This window comes from Prionailurus viverrinus, chromosome A3 (assembly GCF_022837055.1).
Source record: "Prionailurus viverrinus isolate Anna chromosome A3, UM_Priviv_1.0, whole genome shotgun sequence".
Classification (NCBI taxonomy): Eukaryota; Metazoa; Chordata; class Mammalia; order Carnivora; family Felidae; genus Prionailurus; species Prionailurus viverrinus.
In genome coordinates this window covers 26678620-26700633 of record NC_062563.1, presented here as the reverse complement: position 1 = coordinate 26700633, position 22014 = coordinate 26678620, and the positions used below count along the sequence as shown (strand labels likewise).

At 51.0% G+C, this 22014-nt stretch overlaps 2 protein-coding genes across 4 annotated transcripts; both read right to left on the bottom strand.

Annotated features, from left to right (window-relative positions):
* Window positions 1-3815: 3815 nt before the first annotated feature.
* On the bottom strand, window positions 3816-6042 carry LOC125162899 (putative testis-specific Y-encoded-like protein 3). The gene is given in 4 exon segments (XM_047854434.1): window positions 3816-5203; window positions 5205-5308; window positions 5310-5758; window positions 5979-6042. Coding segments are annotated over 4 exon segments (717 nt in total). The 3' UTR covers window positions 3816-5103.
* A 2158-nt stretch (window positions 6043-8200) lies between these two features.
* PLAGL2 (PLAG1 like zinc finger 2) lies at window positions 8201-22014 on the bottom strand. Of its 3 annotated transcripts, none has more exons than XM_047851848.1 (3): window positions 21869-22014; window positions 16151-16527; window positions 8201-13331 (listed from the first exon to the last, which is right to left on the bottom strand). In XM_047851848.1, exons 2-3 carry the CDS (start codon window positions 16408-16410, stop codon window positions 12101-12103), a joined length of 1491 nt encoding a protein of 496 aa, XP_047707804.1. In that variant the 5' UTR covers window positions 16411-16527; window positions 21869-22014; the 3' UTR covers window positions 8201-12100. The 3 variants fall into 3 exon arrangements, with proteins under 3 accessions (XP_047707804.1, XP_047707805.1, XP_047707806.1); XM_047851849.1 differs by lacking the exon at window positions 21869-22014 and adding an exon at window positions 17401-19955; XM_047851850.1 differs by lacking the exon at window positions 16151-16527.

The window sequence follows — 22014 nt, the reverse complement described above, 5'->3', positions numbered from 1 at the left end:
CAGGAATGAGCCCAGACACTGCCTAGAAAACAGCTACAGTGGCTGCACAGAGTTCCTATCCCCACAGATATCATCTTCCCCTTGCCCATCTAGAAGACCCTTCTAAACTTTGAGGATGTTAAAGTACTTACTGATCCCACAAAGAGTGTCTGAACCCTGAGCTGTGCCGGGTGAGGGGTATCCAGCAGTGAATAAAACAGGTCCTCACATAGGTAGAGAAAAAGGCAGGTACATAAATGAATAAATGCATATAACGTTAGGTGGTTGTAAGTGCCCTAACAAGAGCCAAACCACAGAAAGGGAGGGACAGCCATGGTGGTTTTGAGAAGGGGTCATCAGGGAAGACTTCCCGAAGAGGTAAAATTGTAACCGATGCGCTGAGAGACCTTAATGAATCGAGAGCCAGCCATGCAAGGAGAAGGTTCCAGGCAGAGGGAGGAGCAAGCAACGTTCTGAGCCTGGTTTGAAGACCAGAGGGAGGTGGTGTTGTTGGAAAGTGATCTGGAGGAGGCGAGGCAGAGGAGATGAAGTTAGACAGGTGACAAGAGGTCAAATCATGAGGCTCTTGAAGGTCATGAGGAACATGTTGGTTTTTCCTCTTGCATGAGGTGGCAGCTTTGGAGGGTTTGGAGCAGAGGAAGGACATGGCCCAACCCTGGTCCTGAGCACCACACTGGCTGCTGTATCCATGTCAGCCCATGGGACATAGCAGGTACTCACTAAATGTCAGTGGTTGGATTCACTGCTTTCAGCCTCACCATTGGACTCTTGAGGCCACAGAGGGCACAGATCAGAATAGTCCTCTTGTGCCCCCCAGTGCCCCGTATGGAGGGGTACTCAGACACGTGAATGAGTGAGCAAGCAGGAGTAGGTTCTGAAGACAAGACTCATGCCTCAGATGGGTGGCTGGGACACATGGTAGCCACAGCCCTTTGCTGAGGTCAGTCACAGGGTGAAAGAAGGGTGCCACCGGCCGTGCAGCAGGAAGATCAGGTAAATGCCTGCTTTGGTAAGCACCGTCATCTAGGGCCTAAGAATGTGCAGGATGCAACTGGGCCCAAATTTAGGTTGCAGGAGCCAAAGTTGCACCTGCCAACCACCAGTGCAGGGCAGGCAGACGACATGGGGCACCAATTTCTAGGATCACCACGATGTTTAGAGGCTCACTCTAATTCCCCTGGGAGCATCACGGACAGGTGTTTGGCACAAAAAAAGAAACCCAGAGAATGTAACCCAGCCAGGCACTGGTATCCAAAATTTGGGTTCTAGGCTGTACTTGGAAGGTGGCAGATTGTTGTGGTCAAAGACGATCATGGAGGGCTTCCTGGAAGAGCTGCAGCCTGAAGTTAAACCGAAGACACTAGAGAGCTGGAGTTGCAGACACTCCCCTCTCCTTGTGTCCAGCTGCCCTGTGAACTCTCTTACCTCCGAACCACATCTAATATTCCTCCTCACTATCCATGGGATAATTAATGCCTTGGCTTTGAATTCAAAGTTCCTATTTCCAGAAAATGGCCTTAACTTACCCCCCCCTCCCCACCCCAGCCTTGTCTCTTCCAAGCAGCCACACCCAGGGTACATGCTATGCCCTGAACACATCACGCATCTTCTACCCCAGTGCCTTTGGTCAGGCCATGCCATTTGCTCTCTCAGGAATTCCCTCTCCAGCCCCACTTTACCTGAACTATTGCCTTTTCCTCATACCCCAGCTCCTGTGTCCCAACTTCAGGGAAGTCTCCACCCTCCGATCTATCACACACACTTGGGGTGAGCTGCATGCCAAGCTCGACTTCGTTGGGTTTAGTCTCTTTGGGGTGATCATTCTGTACCGGTTAGGCTACAGACTAATAGCATAATTGTTAGTCGTGCCTCTTTCGCCCCCAGATGTGTTCCAACTCAACAACAAATTACATGGTTACCCTGCACTGCCCTTGCCCTTCTCTGCCCAGCTGAAATCCTTTGGGCAGGAACTATGCCTCATTCTTTGCTCTGTCAGGGCCCAGGGTAATACCCTGACACATCTGGATACAGTCATTCACTCACACAAGTGATTTCTGAGGTGTGATGGGGGCAGAGCAGCAGATGGAAAGGCCCCTGTTCTCCTGACCCATCAGAGGTGGAAGGAAGAAGAGAGGAAAACAAGACCATTTCAGGGAGTGACGACGATAGGGAGAAGGCCATGAAGAGGAGGAGAGGAGATATAGAAGGAGGTAGATGACTTTAGACAGGCAGGGTGGGGAAGGCCTCTGGAGAAGTGGATTTGACTGAGGCCTGAAAGAATTGAGGGAGCTAGAGATGAGAATATCTGCAGGTAGAGAATTCCAGAGAGAGAAAGGCAAGTTCAAAAACCCTGAGGCCGGGATGTGTTCAGTGTGTTTAAGGAACAGCAGAGAGGTGGGTGCAGGGTGAGTGAAGAGGAGATCAATGGGAGATGTCAGCAAGGGCCAGACAATGCTGGGCTTTGTCAGCCATGGCAAGGAATCAGGACTTTTTTTTTTTTTTTTTCTGCCAATGGAGGGTTCTGGATCGGGGAATATCATGATCCAAATCGTTTTTTCCCCAGACTGAGAGGTCTTTATTTTTCAATCACGCAGATAGAAGACAGAAGTGCCATGACTCCTCTTCTGATTGGATAAAGCCACCCCATGAACATTTCTCTGTTTAGAGGCAGACACGTCAGTTACAGCGATGTCAGTTACAACATGGTCACCAGGTACCGAATCATCAAGACCTTACCGATATCTTTCTGGAGGTTACCCTCAGAACATGGTATAACAGTTTCTAGTCGTAAGTCCTACAAAACCCTTATTCATACTACTTCTAAGTACAGGGCTATGTTAACAGGCCACAACAACTTGATAACAACCATGAATAGCCATCTGAGTTTCCAAATGGTGTGGTGTAGAAACGTTACATGGACATTCTTGTAAATGCTCTCAGCTAAAAGCAACAAGCAGGCCTGGACAGCTCAATTTCTCCACTGAGTGGAAAAGGGGAAGGAGATGCCTAGGGTCTTACTTAAAAGCAGTGAAATGAAAAACACACAGCATTAACTTTATACATGCACAGGTCATACCTGAGCCAAGAGAACCTCTAAAGTTGCAGTGTTCAGTTAGTAATTCTTCTAATTCAAAAAACATCTTGGTGAATCAGAAAAGTTCAGAAGAATCAGGGGGCTCTCCTCCCTACACCCTGTGGGCTCTCAGCCACCCTGCCTTTCCAGCGGGCTCTGGCTTCGATTGCATTCCCCTGCCTAAAGCATCTGCCACTGTGTTTTGTGTCAATCCCTCCCCTCCCCATACCCAGGTCCTGGAGAGCAGAGGATAAGGCCTTGCAAGGGAAGGGGGACTCCAGGAGGCAGCTAAGCTCTTCTACCTATACAATCCCACCATGGGGGGTTAGACCCAGTGGAAGGAGAAGAAAGGAGAGCGGGGCTAGAGTTGGTCTAAAAGAACCCAGCACCAAACAAAACGATGAAACAGCCCCGCTCCTGGGGACCCTTGCTGAAGGGGGTAAAGAGGCTGCAAAGATCCAGCCCAGGGGTCTACAGCACAGCCCTCCCTCTCTGGAGCCAAAGAGGGGCAAATTCAACAAGAAAGACAGTCTCCTTAGCTGTTCTTAAGAAGCTTGCTTCTTCAGGGGTGCCTGGGTGGCGTAGTCGGTTAAGCGTCCGACTTCAGCCAGGTCACGATCTCGCGGTCCGTGAGTTCGAGCCCCGCGTCAGGCTCTGGGCTGATGGCTCAGAGCCTGGAGCCTGTTTCCGATTCTGTGTCTCCCTCTCTCTCTGCCCCTCCCCCGTTCATGCTCTGTCTCTCTCTGTCCCAAAAATAAATAAACGTTGAAAAAAAATTAAAAAAAAAAAAAAAAAAAAGAAGCTTGCTTCTTCAGTTGTTTGTTTTTGAGCTGTCATTTTAAAGAACATGAGAAGAAATATGTGAGATCTGAGCAGGTATGGACAGGTCCCATGATTAGAAACAGCCCTGCTGTACTGCAACCTGGCAGCCTAAAGATGGGCAGAGACTGGAGATGGGGGCAGAGGCCCAGGGGATTCTGTGTGGGCCCAGTGACTGGGGCTCAGGAAGGTAGGCTTCTGGGAAAGAACCCCCATCATTGCCCCTGCCTTGAGCACATGCCCAGATATGCCAGTGTGGCAGAGTTCCTAGGGGGCTGGGGGTTTTCTTGCGCATTGGCAGGCAGTTGTTGAGGTCCTTACAGACCTGGGAGCAGGCAGCACCGGTGGGAGCCTGGGTGGAACTCAGAAGGGATGATGGCCAAACACTGGCAGGATATCACAGATCTTGATAAGCGGATAGCAGGCCGTGGGGTAGTACCAATGCAGGGGTAAGAAAAGCAGTGTGATCACAAAGAATGCCTTGCACACTGCTTCACAGCCTTGACCTCATCATGTGGTCCTGCAGTCCTGAGGCGCTGAGGCTATGGAATGTCCAAGACTGGCTGACAGGCAGCACCAAATGCATCCCCTTCTTGGATGATGAGACTCAGCTTGCCACAGCCAATATTCTGGATGCATAAATACGAAGCCCAACGTGTTGTGGCCTTGAAGTAGTGGGCCTCCAAGAGGCCCTGGTCCTCCTAGTGCTGACTTGTGGGTGCCCTTGTCAAAAGTGGGAGGGAAGGGGGCGCCTGGCTGGCTCAGTCAGTAGAGCATGAGACTCTCGATCTCAGAATCACTGAGTTCAAGCCCCACATTGGACATAGAGCTTGCTTTAAAAAAAAAAAAGGTGTGGAGTGGGAAGGCCATGATCAGAAGCAGGCTGGGGCCACAAAGATAATGGGAGTACACATCCATAGCACTGGGTGCCTGGGTAGAACTGTGGCATGTGACAGCTATGTGATGCCCAAAGGCCGCATGGAAACAAAAGAGCTTGGCCACGGAGGCCACAATCTTGGAGCAGAGTCCACTGAATGTTCGGAGGGGCCAGGGTGCATGAAAGAGAAAGCAGACAGCAGAGCTATGTCATCGGCTTGAGCACAGGTCCACAAGAAGCAGAAGACAGTCTTATGTAGGTGCCAGGTCCTAGCGCAGGGCTTAGCCAGACTGGTACCTGCAGGACATAGGAGGGGCCTCTGTGCGCCACCTTGCTAGACCTCTCTGCTGGCTCCGCGGGAGGTGAGGTGGGGGGGTGGGGGGTGTCTTTCCCCCAGTAGGTAGTACTGCAGGAGTTTGGGCCACAAGTCCTCTAATAATCTGGGCAACCTTGTCAGCCTCTGGGAGGTTGTTCTGTGAGAACCCGCTGAAGAAGCTGCGAACAGTGTCCCAGTTCCTGTGTACCAGAACAGGGGGTTCCTTGGCCCTGGTGCCATCGGATGAGACTTGCAACTGACACCACCGGTCCTGAGGATCTGCACTCATACTCCTTCACGAACACCTTGTTCCAGAAAAAGGGATTGTTCCAAAACTTGAAACTGCAGCGCGTCCTGGCATGCCTGAGCTCCCTCACCTCCAAATTCACCAAGTACCAGGGCACGTCTTCATCACGAGGACTGATCATGTCTGACAGATGCGGGTGGTTCAGAAAGGCAGTGACCCAGAAGCCAGAAATATTCTGGATGATGAAGCGCCTACGTACCAAGTGCAGACGGCGCATGCGTCCAAACCTGCGCTCCAGCCGCAGGTAGGGCCAGTCCGCCTGGGCGCTCACAGCCTCCAGCTCCCACTGGATGGCCTCCGGCAGGTCCGCGGCTGGGCGTTCCACGTTTATGGGCCCCGCTGCACCGCCACTCCCACCTCCGGGTCCTCCTCCCCCACCAGCCCCTCCGCTCCTCCGCCCCTTCCAGGAAGATGGCGCCCTGCCCAGGCGTCACTTCCTCGGCCTTCCCGCCGCCTCCCGACCGCGACCCCGCCCCCCAACCTCGGCGCGGCGGGTCTCAGGGGCCTCGGTCCGACTAGGCCCGGTGACAGGCGGGGCGGTCCCGGGGGTGGGGGCGGGGCGCCCGCCTGCAGCGGCTTCGCTGACCCAGCGGCGAGGTCGGGCGACGGGCGCGTGGTGGTTCTAGGCCCCCCGCCGTCTCGTCCGCCATCACCTGAGGTAGCCTCTCGCCTGGAGGGGCTCGGGGTGCGTGGACGACACCGCGGGTCCCGCCGGAGGGGCGGTACGGCGGCTACGGGACCGTGGCGGGAGGTGGGAAGGCGCGGTCTCCTCCTCGGGGCGCGCTCCGCTCCTCGCACCCTCCTTCGGGGTGTGATTCTCAGAAGTCCCCCTAGCTGCGAGGGACGAGGGTCTTGCCGGCCTGGCTGAGTGGCACGGGGCTGCCTGAAGGGGATGCAACCGCAAGCGCCGGACGGAACTGGCCCCAACATTACTAGGACAATGGCGATAGAGATGAGGTGAATTGCAGGGGTGTACCAAGCAAGGAATAGTTCCGAGTGGGCACCAAGGATCAGGCACAACTCCGGTCATGGACACATAGAACTTTCCATCACAGCGACCACGCCGGGCGATTACTCTTCCCGGCGGTGGACACTGGGGGCCACCGGGCACCCACACTCGACTGTGGTTTGGGGCAGCTGTAGGAGACTTGCAGCTTTGCACAGGGTAAATTATTCAAGCATATGCAGAAAAGACTATGCAGACTCAAACTGGAAGCCGCAGATGATGGTAATTACCTGGCATGTGGAGGTGCTTGAAGTACTTCTATAGAGAAAGGAAGAAACAAACTTGGGAGTACAAGGATCTGGGGCAAGGGAAGGTCTCAAACGCTGGCAACGGGGAGCATATTGGCATCTGTATGTACAAACTGTATCTTCCTGGGCTTGTAGACTGAAAGATGGACATTGTTTCACCTTGCCCAATGCCCAGAGGCTGCCTCTTGCTCTATACCAGACATTTCACAAAAGTGAACCCGTCTGAAATGCAGGGAATGTGCTTGGATAGGATAAGAGCCTGGATGGACCAGCCTTGCAGCCCTGATCCTGCAAATGCATCTGCACTCCTGTGGTCTTGGCTCCCAAACTTGTGGCTTATGGAGGTCAACACACCTAATTCCCCCTATGCCCGGAAGTCCCTGCTACCTCCTCCAGAAAGCTTTCAGTCTCCTCCCGCCCGATGAATAGGGTGGCGCTGAGCCCCCCAGACCCATCCTGGGGTATATACTCCCTAGAGAGCAAGGTGTATTCCCTTGGGGCTCTAGCCAGGGATCTGACCCATTGGGGTGGACATTCAATCTTTGTCAAGTAAATGGAAGGCCAAAGAAATGAAGGGCTAGCCCACTGCCTTTGTACACAAAACACCCGTAACACACATTAACAGTTGTTAACATCCCATGGACTCTTGGGCTGGGCTCAGGACTGTGTGGCTGTGGACAGTGGCTCCAGACCACAGTTACTCAATCTGAGCCCTGGATAGGAGCATCTCAGCACGAGTTGCAGGGCCTATGATGATGAGGACTACCTTTGTTAGACTGGCAAAGCAGCAAGGTCAGAAGCCACGTCAGCCTTTCAACAGTTTGCCTGAACCCAGTGAGTAGGTACAAGTGTGACAAGGTCAGGTCCTAGCTCTGTCACTTGCCAGCTGTGCACCTCGGGCAATGGATGACATCTTTTCTTGGACAACCAGTATCCATTCTTCATCCTAACAGAAGCCCCAGTTTCCTTTGAGAAACCACTCCTATCTCAGCCTTGCAATTGCTGGCTGGCTTGGGGGAGAGCACAGAGCCCTCTCAAGGCCAGTCAGACAGGAGATGCCTGGGAGGTGGGGGGCACTTCTGTGAATACAAGGACTCCTCTCTCCTTTCTCTTCCTGGTCAGCACTGAGAATGACGGATATGGAGTCATGGCAGCAATTTACTCCTACACAAAGGGATGAGCCACTTTGTAGGGCCTGAGGATGAAGTCCCGACTACACAAGAGGGTGGAGAGAAATGGGAATGACCAACCATGTTTGAGTTGCTGGATCCATCCTAAAGACTGTGCTAGATCTGGCATTTTTAGTTACATGAAATTTTCGTGAGGCCAATGAGAGTTTCCTCTTGCATCCAAGTTTAAGTGATAGCATGATGCCACTTAGCTCAAGATCTTTCATTTCAAAGTATAAAGTCTGTAGGTGCTAACGTGAAGGCTTGCTACTGTCTGCCCCACACTCACCATCCCCTGGGATGCTAAAGATGTCTGTTGTTTCCAATTCTTCCCCAGGCACTCTCCAACCCTTGCCCAATCAGACAGGTTCACAACTTCCAAACGCATCATTCAGAAGTTTTTAATAAACAACTTCATTATAAAAACTTTTTTTGAAAATGTAATTCTGTAAAACATTGAAAAATCTACTTTAACAAAGATACGCCCTGTGCATTTTCTAATGGCACTTATATTTTACAATTAAAAACCTTGTTTTATATAAAGCCAAAAATACTCCAAGAGGTTATTCACTGTGTTTACAAAGTGCTAGAAGGTTTTTGTCTTGTATTTTTCTCTCTTTAAATAATCTGGCATTACGAAAGAGTGGCCCCAAAGCCTTGATCACCAGGAGGGAGGGAGGCAAATGAGAAGTGGTGTCTCAGGAGTTCTAGTGCCAAATATTTAGAGGTGGAGAGGGGCAGCTATGGAAGTGAGCTTGCATCTGAAGAAACTGGGCTGGGATACTTCTTCCAGACCCCTCCACAGAAGCACTAAATTATCACGGTGAATCCTTCTCCTGTTAGAACCAGGACACCCCTTCCCTTGCCACAGACCCTCCTCTCCAGTGGTGAAGGTCATAGCCAATTCCTTCCACAGCAGGTTCAGAGCTCCAGGAGAGGCCAGGGTGAGGTCCCAGAGGAATCTGGACTTTTCTGGCCAACACCTGCCTAAGGCAAAGTTTCTTATTACATAAATATCCTTGTTAAAAAGCAAAATATTGATCCTGTACAATATAAACTGTTAAAAAAAATCGTGCTTAAAGACAGCTCCTAGATAAGAGGGAAGGTAGAGGGAATGGGGAAAACAGCTACCAAAAAGAAAGGGGGGGGGGGGCAAGGATTCAGACTACTAGGAGAAGTTTAGGGCAGTGGAAAAATTTCAACTTAGGACAATATCTACGAGCAAAAAAGTAATCACACCTGCTTCCCGGATTTCCATTAAATGCCATTTGTATAAGGTTGGGGGGAAACTCATTGGTGCTCCTTTTCCCACCTCTTCCCTCTTTAAAAGATGTGCACAGATCCTGAGCTGACACAGCTGGGTAGGTCATCCCCTGGCCCCCAGGACTGCACTCAACCTTCACCAGCTGTGTGCAGGATGCGAGGTGCCTGCCCCCTGTTCAAGGCAACTCATTGCTGACAGAGGTTGGAGGTGGTGGGGAAAGGGGTCATTACCCCTTTTTCCTGGTCCCTGTTTGGTCTCTGCCACATGCCATGGCTCCTGTTGTGGGCAGACACCCCTCAGGCTCTCATGGCCTCAGTAAAGGTACTGAAGTGGGTTTGGTACTGAACGTAGGATAAAGCTATTCTTATCCTTTGAACAACCAGGCCAATAAGGCTTTTTTTTTTTTTTTTTTTTTTTTTTTTTTTTTTAATTTTGGGAAGGGAAGTTTAAGAAACAGCTGGGTGGCTATGGTCCAAAAAAAGGTGAAGGCAGATGTTCCTCTGTACCAGCAAAGTTCACAGTGATAGGGAAATTCCTTGTGTGGGGTGAGAGTACTGACGGAAGAGTAAAGGAGAAACAGGATGGAAGGAGAGGGGAGAAGGGGCAAGGCCCCACTTACAAGGCTTTAAATAGTTGCTCTGCCTGTTCTAGGAGTTTCCCAGCATCACTAATGGGGGAGAGAATTCAAGGAAGGGACAGGAAAGGACAGGCAGGGAAGAGTGGACTCTTTAAGCCTGAGATTTTATACTCCATGGCCAGAGGCCCACTTGCCTCTATAAATGAGGTGTGCACGGAAGGTGGCAGGGAGCGGACGAAGGGTTGCTGGGTCTAGTGATGAAGACCAGAGACAATAAGGAGAATGGCAGCACTGAGTCCTGCTTGGATCCTCATGTACCATTTCCTATAATACGAGTCCCAATAACATGCACAGCATGCAGGAGGTGGCTGCGTACCAAGGCGGACGCTTTTAAAAATAAACCTTAATTAGTCCCTGGGACTCACTGAAACGAATTTTTAGAAGCAAATCACCTAGTCTGATCCTAACCTTGCCAGACATTTTGTTTTTTCAAAAGTATCCCAAGCTACCCTGCCTAAATCAAAACATGCTTATTCACTCCACATTGCTTCCAATCGAGGGCCAGGGAGCTACATTTTAAGGCTTGCACCTCAAAGAGTACTGGCCTGGGCTGAAGCAAAAGCCTGGGTCTTGGACCTGCTCAGTTCCTGATGATAAAGCAAAGTGGTGTCTAGAAGGAAAGAGGGGGTGTGAGGACTGGGCGGAGGCCGAGGCAGTTCCTTGGTAGTTTGTCCTGAAACCCTAGTGGAAAAGCCAGCATGAGGCACCGCTGACAAAAGTGCCCAGAAACTACTGGCTGCATGTGTAGAAGTTAACAGTAAAGAGGTAGAAGTGTGTTTCTGAATCAGACTGGAGGTGTCTCATGAGGGTCCCACATTGGTGGTCCCTGAGCTGCCTCCCTTCTGTGAGTGGTGAGAGTAAAGCCCGTGCGGAACTGAGAAATGAAGCAGGGATGGGGTTCGGCTGGGCAAGGGCTGTGCTTTCTGTGGCAGGGAGCCCCACAAGCCAGAAGAGTGAGTCATCTGTTGCGAGAAACCCTGCTAAGTATTGGGGGCAAATTGAGGGGGGGCCACAAGAGGAAGGTGGGATTACTTTGATGGGGAGCAGAGAGGCCTATGCACAGTGGCCCTGAGTCCACTGTAACTACAAAGTAGAGGAATGGGGAGACTGTGGATAAGAACAAAGGTTGGTATGGGAGCCAATGACGTACCCACAGGTTAGGACTCAACTATCTGCCCAGCCCTAACTTCCTGAAGACTGTTCTTGCAACAATTCCACAACTTCCTGGAAAAGGGACAAGCAGGAGAGACACATCAGGGGTTCATACCCTCTCCTTTGCTAGCCAACCAGCTTAGAACCCGAGTCCCTCCTTCCAAGACTAAGGATAACAGCTCATGATGTTTGGGGTGGGGGCTGGGGAATGGGGGCGATAGAAGTGGGCATGCCTTTCATTTCTTGCCCTCTCCTATTCAAGAGGAGGAGGAGGGCTCATGATGTACTTGGAGAAAAACAGAATTGCAGACCTGTGAGAAACCTGCTCCAATCTTCTTGCCTGTCTCGCAGACACTGCCGAGGAAGGCAGGAACAGATAGTCATGGAAGATGGCAGAGACTGAAGCAGTCCAAAGTCAGTTTATTTCCCCACAGGGGAAAAATGTGACCTCAAGTGAAGAGAAGTCAGTGAGACCCGACTCCGCCTTGTAAACAGGGCTCCAGTTAACACCGGGTACCAAATGGTTCCGGCTGGTGCCAACTGGACTGGACTGGTGGGAATGAATTCACGGCGTGTAAACAATGTTCACTGCAATCATTCTAAGGCTAACAGCTTGGCAAGGGAGGTGAAATGGTGTGTCTGAGGCGACTGTGTAAACGGTACCGTTGCTGGACAACACTGACTGGAAATGGAGGTGCTGCTACAGGAGGGACGGGGCTGGTGGGCAGGACAGAGGCCCTCTCTCCTGCCTATTGGTGGGAAGCAGGCGACGGAGCCAAGTGACCCTTTGCAGCAGGGCCTGACCAACTGCCGTGGGGTCTGCAGGTTGGGACCAGAAGGCGGGCTTCTTGGGCTATTTCTCTCGAGGTCATCCAAAGTGAAACCCTTTGTGTCTCCAAGAGGCCTCCCCCTTCTCCAAAGAGGAGGAGGTCTGACACTTTGGAGAGGGAGAGGGCGAAGTGTGGCTCCCGATTCAGATCAAAAAAAGTAAAAGTAAAAATACCTGAAGTTCTATGGTATGAGATCTTTTCATGGGGTTGGGGCTCAAGGCTCCTCCTAGAACTGATCCTGGAGCTTGAGCCCCCAAACCAAGTGCTCCATACAGATACTGGAATTTTTTTCTTTTTGAACCCAGCTCTGAAAGCTCAGCTGCCTTCATGGGAGATGCAGATGGGGTGGGTACAGAGGCTCCCTGACAGAGCCTAAGACTGGGCTGAGGGCCTCCTTGGGGGCTACTGGAATGCCTGGTGGAAACGAGGCAGGGTGGTGGTGCTCAGGCCAGAGGTGAAGACAGGAGGCAAGGAGTGCAGAGGTCCAAAGTTCAGTGGTCCGCCAGCTCCCGGGGAATCTTGAGGCTGAGCTTGCAAAGTGGTGAGTAAGGGCTGTGCCTCGGCCTGGGAGTAGCCCATGACCAGGCCTCCAGTGGCCCCGGGTGGGTTACACGGGGGTAGGTTGAGTGGAAGAAAGCCCAGTAAGTGGGAGAAGTCCACATTAGCAGCGCAGAGGGCCTCAGAGAGGTTGGCGGGGCTCTTGGTGAGCAGTGCTTCATCTAGGAGGGCCGCAGCTGCCGCCGGCTGAGGTGAGGCGGGCTGGGGTTCAGCGGACGAGAGAGACAGGCTTCCAGGAAGCTCCGCCAGAAAACTATCCACCTCCACTTTGGGCAATTTGTCGGGCAAGTATGAGGTAGATCCAAGCTGGTATTTTGGAGGAAGCTGAGCTGGGGAAGAGATAGGTGAGGATTCCAGGGGGTAGCTCATACCCATGGGCAGCGTGTTGTGCACCAGGGAGTGTGGCATGCCCGTGCTGGGCATGGTAGGGATGTGGGCGCCATACATGCCCATGGGCAACATGCCAGGGAAGGCCTTGGCCCCCATCACGTCCCGAGAGGCCATGCATAGCACAGGGCTCAGCTCTTCCTTCACACTGACTGTGGAGCTGCAGCTGAGGAGGCCTAACATGTCCACTGGCTCTGTCTTGATTTTGAGCAACTCCTGCGAGTGGCTCTTCTTGACATGACGTGTCAGGTGGTCCTTGCGGCCAAACCGCTGGGCACAGTACTGGCACAGGAAGTCCTTCCGGCCTGTGTGCACCACCAGGTGCCGCCGCACATCCTTACGAGTATAGAATCGCCGGTCACAGTGGTCACAGGGGTGCTTCTTCTCCTTGGCACCACCTGCTACTCGGCGTGAGTGGGCCTTCAGGTGCTCTAGCAGGGCCTGGGTACTCTCAAAGGTCTGCAGGCACACCTTGCAGCTGAGGTCACCGCTGCTGGCGGCATGCATAGCCAGGTGGCGCCGGTAGCCTAGCTTCGTATTGTAATTCTTACCGCACTCAGAACAGTGAAGGGCCTCTTTGTTGGGGTCATGGGTCTGCAGGTGGTTCCGCAGATGGTCCTTGCGGTGAAACATCTTATCACAGTACATACACTGGTGGGGTTTCTGGGCTGAGTGGGTGGCCATGTGCCTGGGGGTAGGGATGGAGGATAGAGGAGAAAGAAAGGAGATCACAAAGGCTGGCCAGACAACTGAGGTGTCCATTAACAGGGAAGTAGATACAAAAATTATGGTAGAGACACGCAACGGAATACTATGCCAACTATATTCTATAGATATCCTCACCCACCTGCAAAATCACATATGTACTCCTAGTCTTTGCAGCACTGTTTGTAGTAGTAAAAAATCAGCAACAATCTAAACGTCCATCAATAGGGAATCGGTGAAATAAATCGTAAGTTCAAAAAATGACTCAAATAAAAAAAAAAAAAGGCAGCTTTATATGTACCCACGGGGAACAAACTCCTAGGATACAATGAAGTGGTAAAAAGCAGTGGGACAGGACAGTGCATGCAGAATGGTACTACGCATAAGAAAAGAGGGAAAACAGATGTATGTTTGCTTGTATGTGCTTAAAAATATTTCTGGAGGGATATATAAGAAACTAACACTGGTTCCTTATGGGGAAAAGAGATAGGGAAGCTTATGGGTTTGATGGACAATTTCCATTTATACCTTTTGACACCTTGTGAATTTTATGTGAACGTATTTCCTTTTCAAAAAATTATATTTAAAAAATTTTAAATGACACCATAAAAGAAAATTGAAAAGAAAAAATCTAAACTTCTCTACCTGGAACAATCCCAAAACATAATGAGGGGTTAAATCAAAACAGGAAGTTCAGTTTGGTGTGTGTAATCTAATCCCTTGTGAAAATAAAAAGGGAAGGGAATACATATTTCAATGTCTTAGCATGGATACACAAGAAACTGACCCCATTGGATACCTCTGGCGAGAATGGTAGCTTCCAGCATAAGGACAATGCATTTTTCACTGAATGCTCATTTGTACCATTTAAAGTGTTTGCCGTGTAGGGGCGCCTGGGTGGCGCAGTCGGTTAAGCGTCCGACTTCAGCCAGGTCACGATCTCGCGGTCCGTGAGTTCGAGCCCCGCGTCAGGCTCTGGGCTGATGGCTCAGAGCCTGGAGCCTGTTTTCGATTCTGTGTCTCCCTCTCTCTCTGCCCCTCCCCCGTTCATGCTCTGTCTCTCTCTGTCCCCAAAATAAATAAACGTTGAAAAAAAATAAATAAATAAAGTGTTTGCTGTGTAAACCAGCAACATTTAAAAAAGTGTTCCCATGGTATAGTACCTCAGTGTTCCTTGGTTTACCTGCTCCCATCTGGAGGGACAGGAGCTCAGAGTGCAGGAGTTACAATCCAGAGCTCTACGGGACTTTCAGAATCAACTCAGTAAGACTTCGAGGACCCACCATCTGCCAGGCCCTGTGTGAGTTGTCATTAACCTTGTTCTCCACAAGAGGCTGAAGCACAGGACAGCCCCACCCACGTCAGTAAGTGGCAGAAACTGAATTTGAACACAGTCCTTGAAACCTGGGTTCACTCAGGTATACCACAGCTGTCTCTAGTATAGCACCCAGTGATCCTTCCTACCTGGAAGGTATCAAACGCAGCCATTACCCTCAGGCTACGTGTGAGTGCTCACACCACCAAGAGCTACTATTAACCTCCTGTGACATATCAGACACGGTAACGTACGAGAGGGAGGTGTTGATGGACCCACAGTCCATTTTCCTCATTTTACAAGTGAGGAAACGAAGGCACTAAGAGGTTTAGTGACTCGCCTAAGCTCACGCAGTGACTAAGGTTGGAGTCAGAGCTCCTGCCTCCCAGACCCTATAGGACCTTTCCTGTAGCCTCTTGCAGACACCCAGATTGTCACTAAGGAAGCCTAAGAGGATGGCCCCAACTGGAGTCCACCTCAGACACAGGAGCACACAGTTATCAAAGCATTCCTGAGGACCACAGAACTGTCATGAGGGCAATCCTGGTCACGCTGCCCTATTACCTGCTTTAGTTCCTTCCTATCAACTGTTTTCCAGACAAGAACTGAGGCTTTCTTTGGTCATCTTGTTCATGCATTTACTTGTCTGCGGTCTGTCCCCACTATTAAGATAGACTCAAGGAGCACCCCCATCTGGCTCACCACTCTGTCCAGGGCACTTAACACCATGTGTGGTATGCAGCAGGAGCTCAATAAATTATAGTTGGCTAGATGAGTGGATGAAGCAGTGTGCATCAGGCAGTCTATCTCATTTGTAAAGGGCATATTCCTGTTCCTCTGATGGAAAGGCAAGGATAAAGTCAAAATCACTTCGGGACAGGCACCCCTCCCTTCCAAGCTGCTCTGCCATATCTACTTTATACTAGCACTTTCACATTCTATTTCACTTTATGTAGGGCTCTTGGGCTTAAAGTTTCAGGAAAGCTGCTGACCGAGAGGACACCAGAGATTCCACAGAGACGGAAGTAATCATGTGAGTAGCAGGCTGGTTCAGAAGAGGCACTGCAGGACCAAAGATGCTATGGGACTTTGGGTAAGTTACTACCCCACTCTGAGCCTCCACTTTAAAATTTACAGATGGGACCAGAGGGTCTCCTTTTCCTTCTCAAGTTAAGACTGATTTCTAATTTCTGGCTAACATTATCTGGCATTACCTGGCAAAGGTGGGGAGAGTAGTACTGAAAACATCGTTTAATCTAGTTTGTTCATGACGGTCTGATATTTCCCCATCAGAGTCTAGTGTCTGAATACAAATACCACCGGTAGCTTTTAGTGAGGGATTTCAAATTGTTGGTGTTCAGGGTACACTTATGGGCCAATAAACGTCTACTCTTCTGTCACAGATAAAGCCTCCCACTCAGTGGAGTCTTTCTGGCTTTGTCCTCTGGGAACCTCAGGGCAGGAAGAGGTATGGGAGCATCACCTACCTATACAGCTTGTACTTGGAGGCAAAAGCCTTGCCACAGTGCAGCTGAGGGCAGCTATACGGTCTCTGCTCTGGATGGGGGAGGCTGTGAGGCCTCAGCTTCTCCCCATTTGAGAAGGGCGTCCCCGAGATTTCGCATTGGCACTTCACTTGACTCTCCGCCTCCCGGCCCCGAGGCCTGGGAACTAGTTTCCAGCCCACTTCCTCCTCCTGCTTTGCATCTTGAATCCAGGGGGGGACGCTGGTGAAAAATGTGGTCATGGCAAGACTAATGGCGAAGGGCCATGTTATTCAGAAAGCCTCCCCATCAGCTCCACACGGGCTCTCTGCTCTGTCACAGCCTCCAACGCAGCAGCCTTCAGAAAACAATCTCTTCACCTGAAACATCAGAACACCTGGTGTTAGGGAGCCCAATACCATGAAAACATGGGCTCTGGAGGCAGACAGATCCCGTTCCGATCCCAGCCCTTCCACTTCAAAGCCACGTGACTTTCAGCCAATTACTTCCCTGAGCTATCTCATTTACAAAATGAGTTTAATAATCTCCTAAATCATAAGGATATTTCGAGGATTAAATGAGATAATGAATACACAGTATTCAGCAGAAGGCTGGGCACCTAATAAGTGCTTAATGGTAACTATTATTACTAGTTCTACCTAGGCTAATAAGAAACGAGATAATCTAAGGAAGTAAAAGCCCTAAACTCCAAATATTCTCTTCCGACTTCACTTTGATATCCTTTCCACTAAATTTAGAGATGGCAGCTCCTCCTCCTTCTCCTCCTCCCCCACTACTTTCCACAATTCTCCTCCTCACGAAGGTGCTAAAGAGCAATAAAATGCCCAAAAGGCAACAGAGAAGGAAGGAGAAGCTTTTGCTTAGGAAATTTACACCCTGGAAGGACAGCCCCTGAGCCAGATGTGTTTCTCAGTAGCACATCAATAAGAGGTTCTGCCTGAGGAGGCAACAGCAGACTCAGCATTTCTCCTAAACCAGTCCTGGTCCCATCCCACCTTCCACCACCTCTCTGGGTCTCCCAGGCCATGCTTCTTTAGCAAAGCCGTCCAACACGCCACGTGCCGAGCAGCCCCTCCTGCAGACCTTTGTAGCACACATACATTTCTCCATTATGAGCAGGAAGCATACTAGCATTAGAACTCCTCCACCAAATTGATTCTTTGAAGGCTCAGATCACAGTTCTTTCATTTCCATACACTTAGCATCTAGAAAAGGATTCTCAACTTTCTTACCGTTCGATGAGTAAATTAGTCACTGAATGCAAGTTGATGCAAGGCTCACTTATGCTCACAAAGTTCTGGTTTAAACTGGTGTCACAGCTCTTCCAAAGTGGGGAGCCAATACCTTGAAGTCTGATCCTCTCTCTTGTTGAGGCAGGGGGAGGGGAGGGGTGTGGGAAAGGGGAAAACTGGAGCAAAGACGACAGAACTTTTCTCCTGACATTAATTCAGAGAGGATGGAGATTACTGTACTGACTCTCCAAAGGGGGACAACAGACCCACATTCACACTAATAAGATTACCAACTGCAAAGCAACTTGCTACAACAGGGGGATTCCTTTTGAAGAAGTCATGCCAAAATTTGGTCATGAGGCTTTCCCATGTGAAGGGAGCAAAGGACAGTGGGGACTGTCCACGAGAATCTGGGGAGGGCTCCAACCGCACAAACAGCTGTGGGCCACAGAATGCTTGCTCAGCTCATTAGCACCTGCTGCTTACAGTGACCATTCATCTAACAGACTGGCGGTGAACGAGATGATGGGATCAGCGGGTTCATGCCCCAGAGAGCTTTGCTCATCATTAACGTGAGCTACGTCCTGTTCAGGAACCATTCCTCTTGTTGAAGAAACAGTGCAGTGTAATATGATAAACATTTCCCCATCACGAGTGGGGAGATCTACCCAGAAAGATCTGCACAAAGGTGGCTGCATTTTGCATGAGTCACATGCCGGGGAGGGGTAGGCAGTGCTAAAAAGTAGTCCCACTTGAGCCTTCGAGTCATCGTGGCATATCTGCCTGCTTCACTATAAATCTCCAAGGCCTCTGATGTCTGCCTTTCATGGGTTAAGTCCCTCCTTCTCAAGGGTGGAATCACCTGTTTATAAAACCAGCGATTACTATGCTACCTTGGAATCGGGCAGAGAGCAAGCGTGAATTCGAACATCTACTTTGGAGGGAATTTACCCCACCCTCAAAGTCAAGTTCTGCTCCCCGCTGCTATCTAAAACCGTGCATCTCAGCCTCTGAAAAGCTGGGAACGGCAGCCAGAGGGAAGCAGGTCGCATCACTTTGGCCGACACGAGAGGGGAGCCTAGCCCTGGAAATTCCACACAAACTCAGAAAGAGAACAGTACGTCCCCCACCTCCCACACATACACCTCTTCTGTTCTCCTGAACAAGCACAAACAAGACAGAGCAGTTTAGTATGCCGCTTCTGAAAGAGTGAGTAATGGGCTTCTAGGAAAGAGGCTGGTGGTGGCTAAGGAGAGCTCAAGAGGTTGTAATGACAGAACCAAAGGAGGGAGGCAGCCATGTGCTTGCCTTGATCTGCGTTTAATGGGGCTATGGCCTTAAAAAGAAAACAGCCAACACCCTGATCCTATTCCCCCTATCCTTTCAAAAAGGCACAGGGGAAGCCCTCACCCATAGTCACCGACAGGCTGCTGCCGGTGTTACCTTAGGAACCTTTTGGGAATCTAGTCTCTCTCCCTCTGTCCTTTGTCTGCAAAGTCCTCTCCTCTAGGAAAATTCCTGGGCCTCTCTCCTTCAGACTTCCTGGGCAAAACTGAAAGAATCCTGCTTCTCTTTCAAAGCCGCTCTTCTGGTCTCACACTCTAACCTTAACAACTGTAGAGAAGCTGACGGAACCTGTTCCCATAAAACAAACACAATCAATCCCTCCCAGTTACTGGTATAACTCGGTGTATTTTCATCCAAAGATCGCTTCTGGCGCCTGATCTCAAGAGGGAGGTAGTGCGGAAAGAACCTTGGACTTGCTATCCGAAGAGCTGCCACTTACTGGCTGTGAAAGCAGGCGCAGGTTACTTTGTTTCTCTGAATCTCAGATTCCTCAGTTTCTAAGATAAAGACGTCTTCTCCTTACCTAGAATGGTCTCACAGAGGACGAAGCGTCTGACACAGTGTGCGCACACATGCAGTGCCGTCTACACTGTGTCTGCCTCTTTTCCGCACAGGGCCCGAGCAGTACTTCTTTTTTTTCCCCCTTTAATGTTACTTCTCAGGCCTCTGAGTGAGTTTCCTTCCCTTCACATCGCCCCAGAACGCAGCCTTCCCCTTTTCCCTCGCCATCAGCCGCCAGCACATCCCCTCGAGCCAGTCGCCCTTGTGCTCCCTTCCTCCAGCACCGTATCCCGTATCCCGGGCCGGAGCTCTCTCTCTGAGTCCCTTCTGTTACTAAGGCTCCGCGCCCCAAACACAAGTGCTTTCTAAAAACTCCCGAAGGCCCTCTTTGGCAGCGGAAAGGAGACAAACTGCTCTCCAGTCTGTCTGTCCTGCTGTGTGCCATGATGCCTGCTGCCCTCTGACGAAACTATAGTTTTTATGGTGTTACATCATCTCTATAGAAACTGCGTTCTTTCTCCATTATTAGCCTGTTTCCTCATCTGTAAAGCTAAAAATACTTACCTCACAGGCTTGTTGTGAGGATTATTTTAGTCAGGTATGCAAAGGGCTCAACATAGGGCTTGGCTTGCTGTAAGTCCCCAACAAAAGGCAGCTATTATCTTTGCCTTTGTACTGAGTTGCACGTTCCCACCTTCTGCTGCCACAATAAATTGTCCCAACCCTCCCCAAACCCTGGAGAAGCAGCCCCCCTGCAGCAAGGAAAGCGTTAATCTCTAAGTGTTCTTAACTAGAGAGACCCATAGAGGATTAACAGCTCCACTCCAGTGACTACCCTAAAATAGCTTTTATCCCTCCTGCCCAAGAGCTACTTGGGGATCTGAAGAACTCAATTCAACACCTGCCCAGGAGGAAACGTACCCGGGAACACACCCTGGAACGTTCTTTAGGGTGGACAGACTCTTCCCTTAAGCAGAGCCCAAAATAGCAACTGGGAAATTATAAATAGACCAAGAAAAAAAAAACCCAGGTCTTGACCCCAGCACCAGAAACAAATCCAAAAGACACACCGACTGGCTGGAAAACAGTGAGAAAGGGGAAATGAGCATAGCTGCCCCCCTCACTCACTCTCTCACACACACTCCAGAGTGGTGGGAGAATTAAATTACAGGGAGGCTGGAGAGTCTCAATGACTTGCATCATTCCAAGAGACATCAAACAGGATTAGCAGGGGTTGGATTTACTCTCGGGCTGCTAGTTCTTCTGTCACTGTAGATGGGCCCTCTTCGGAGTCCCTTTGATTCACTATTTCCTCTGAATCCTGCTGCCTCCCACTCCTGCGGAGGCCTTGAGCAAATGGCTGCAGCTCACTACAGCCCCATTTTCATTAAGAGGAAACCTGGTTGGACACCCCCTAGTATTCCCAACCCCCCCCCCCCACGCAATCTAGTGGCCTCACCTTGGGGGGCAGGGTTAGAAATCCAAGGCCAGACTCTATCACAGTCCCAAGCTAGCAAGATGGAAAAACACACAAGCCAGGAGATGGGCTACTCGTGCAGGTGAAAGCACCAGCAACTTCCCCCCCCCCCCCACACCTCCCCAGTTGTCCCCTCATCTTCCACCTTACAGGTCCCTTTCTCCCACCAAGCTGGGGCCATAGCAGGGGACTGGATTTGCAGGGAGTAACCAGGCTCCTCCGGCAGCTTCTAGACCACTCCACTGTGTGGTGGGAAAGGTTAAACTCCCCGGGAGCTGGGAGAGATGGGAGTGGACGCCTGCCGGAGAAGGGAGAAGGCACAGAAATTCAGGGAGAAGTCTGGAGGAGGTCTCAGGGATGGGAAGGAAGGGCAAGTGTAATAAAGAATCATTAGCAACTTAACTGGGTCTCTAAGGGACCTCCCCCCCGGCCAAAAGAAAGAAAGAAAGAAAGAAAGAAAGAAAGAAAGAAAGAAAGAAAGATGGGTTATAAAGCCTGGAGGATTCCAGGGATTGAAGATAGAAGTGAATTCTCTGAATTTCAATGGTCTCAAAACGGGTAACCAAATAGATGATAAGGTTTGGAAGTGCAGTCACTGAGGAAGGAATTATAGGTAGGGCTTATCTGGGTTCTCCAGAACCAGGTATTTGAGGTAAGTCTCAAAATGGGCTATGCGGTTCTGGAAAACGAAACAGAGAGTAAAAAGCGACTATTTGGAGCAGGAAAGGGGGTTATGTGGGTCCGAGTAGGCGTGTCTGAGGGGAGGGAGCAGGTGCAGCTTATCTGCGTCCCCCAGACCCGGGTCCCTGGTAAGGTCAGCAGCGCGTTATCTGGGTCTCCAGGGAGCCTGGGGGTCAAGAGTAGGGGACCCTCAGGGCTGCGTCTCCAGGTCTCGGTAGGGAGGGAGCCAGTGGGGTTTCTTCCGGTCCCCCAACCCAGGTATCGGTTCCAGGGAGAGATTTCGTCACCCTGGGGCCTATCTGGGCCCGAACTGGCGTGGAGGGGGCCCCCGGTCGGGGGTGTAGGCGACCGCGCCGTGGGGCCCGAGAGGCGCCGCCGCTCCGGGTGTCGGGTGCGCGGGCGCAGCGAGACGGCCTCCCGCCCCGCTCCCCGCCGTCCCCCGGGGCCCTTGCCGGCACTCACCGCGCTCGGGGCCCCGCGCCGCGGGCCGGGCCGCGCTCGGGCTCCGCCAGGCCCGCTCAGGCCCCGGTAGTGGCGGCGGTCGGGCCATTGTGCGGTGCATTGTGGGAGCCGCGCGAGCGGGCGCTCGGGCCGTGGAGGGGGCGGTG

Excerpts from the sequence above, each read along its gene's own strand:
- PLAGL2 (XM_047851848.1), bottom strand. The coding sequence starts at position 16,410 with ATGACCACATTTTTCACCAGCGTCCCCCCCTGGATTCAAGATGCAAAG. Across the intron at positions 13,332-16,150 it reads TCCAAGTACAAGCTGTATAG|GCACATGGCCACCCACTCAG; the intron begins GTAGGTGATGCT and ends CCCTACCCCCAG.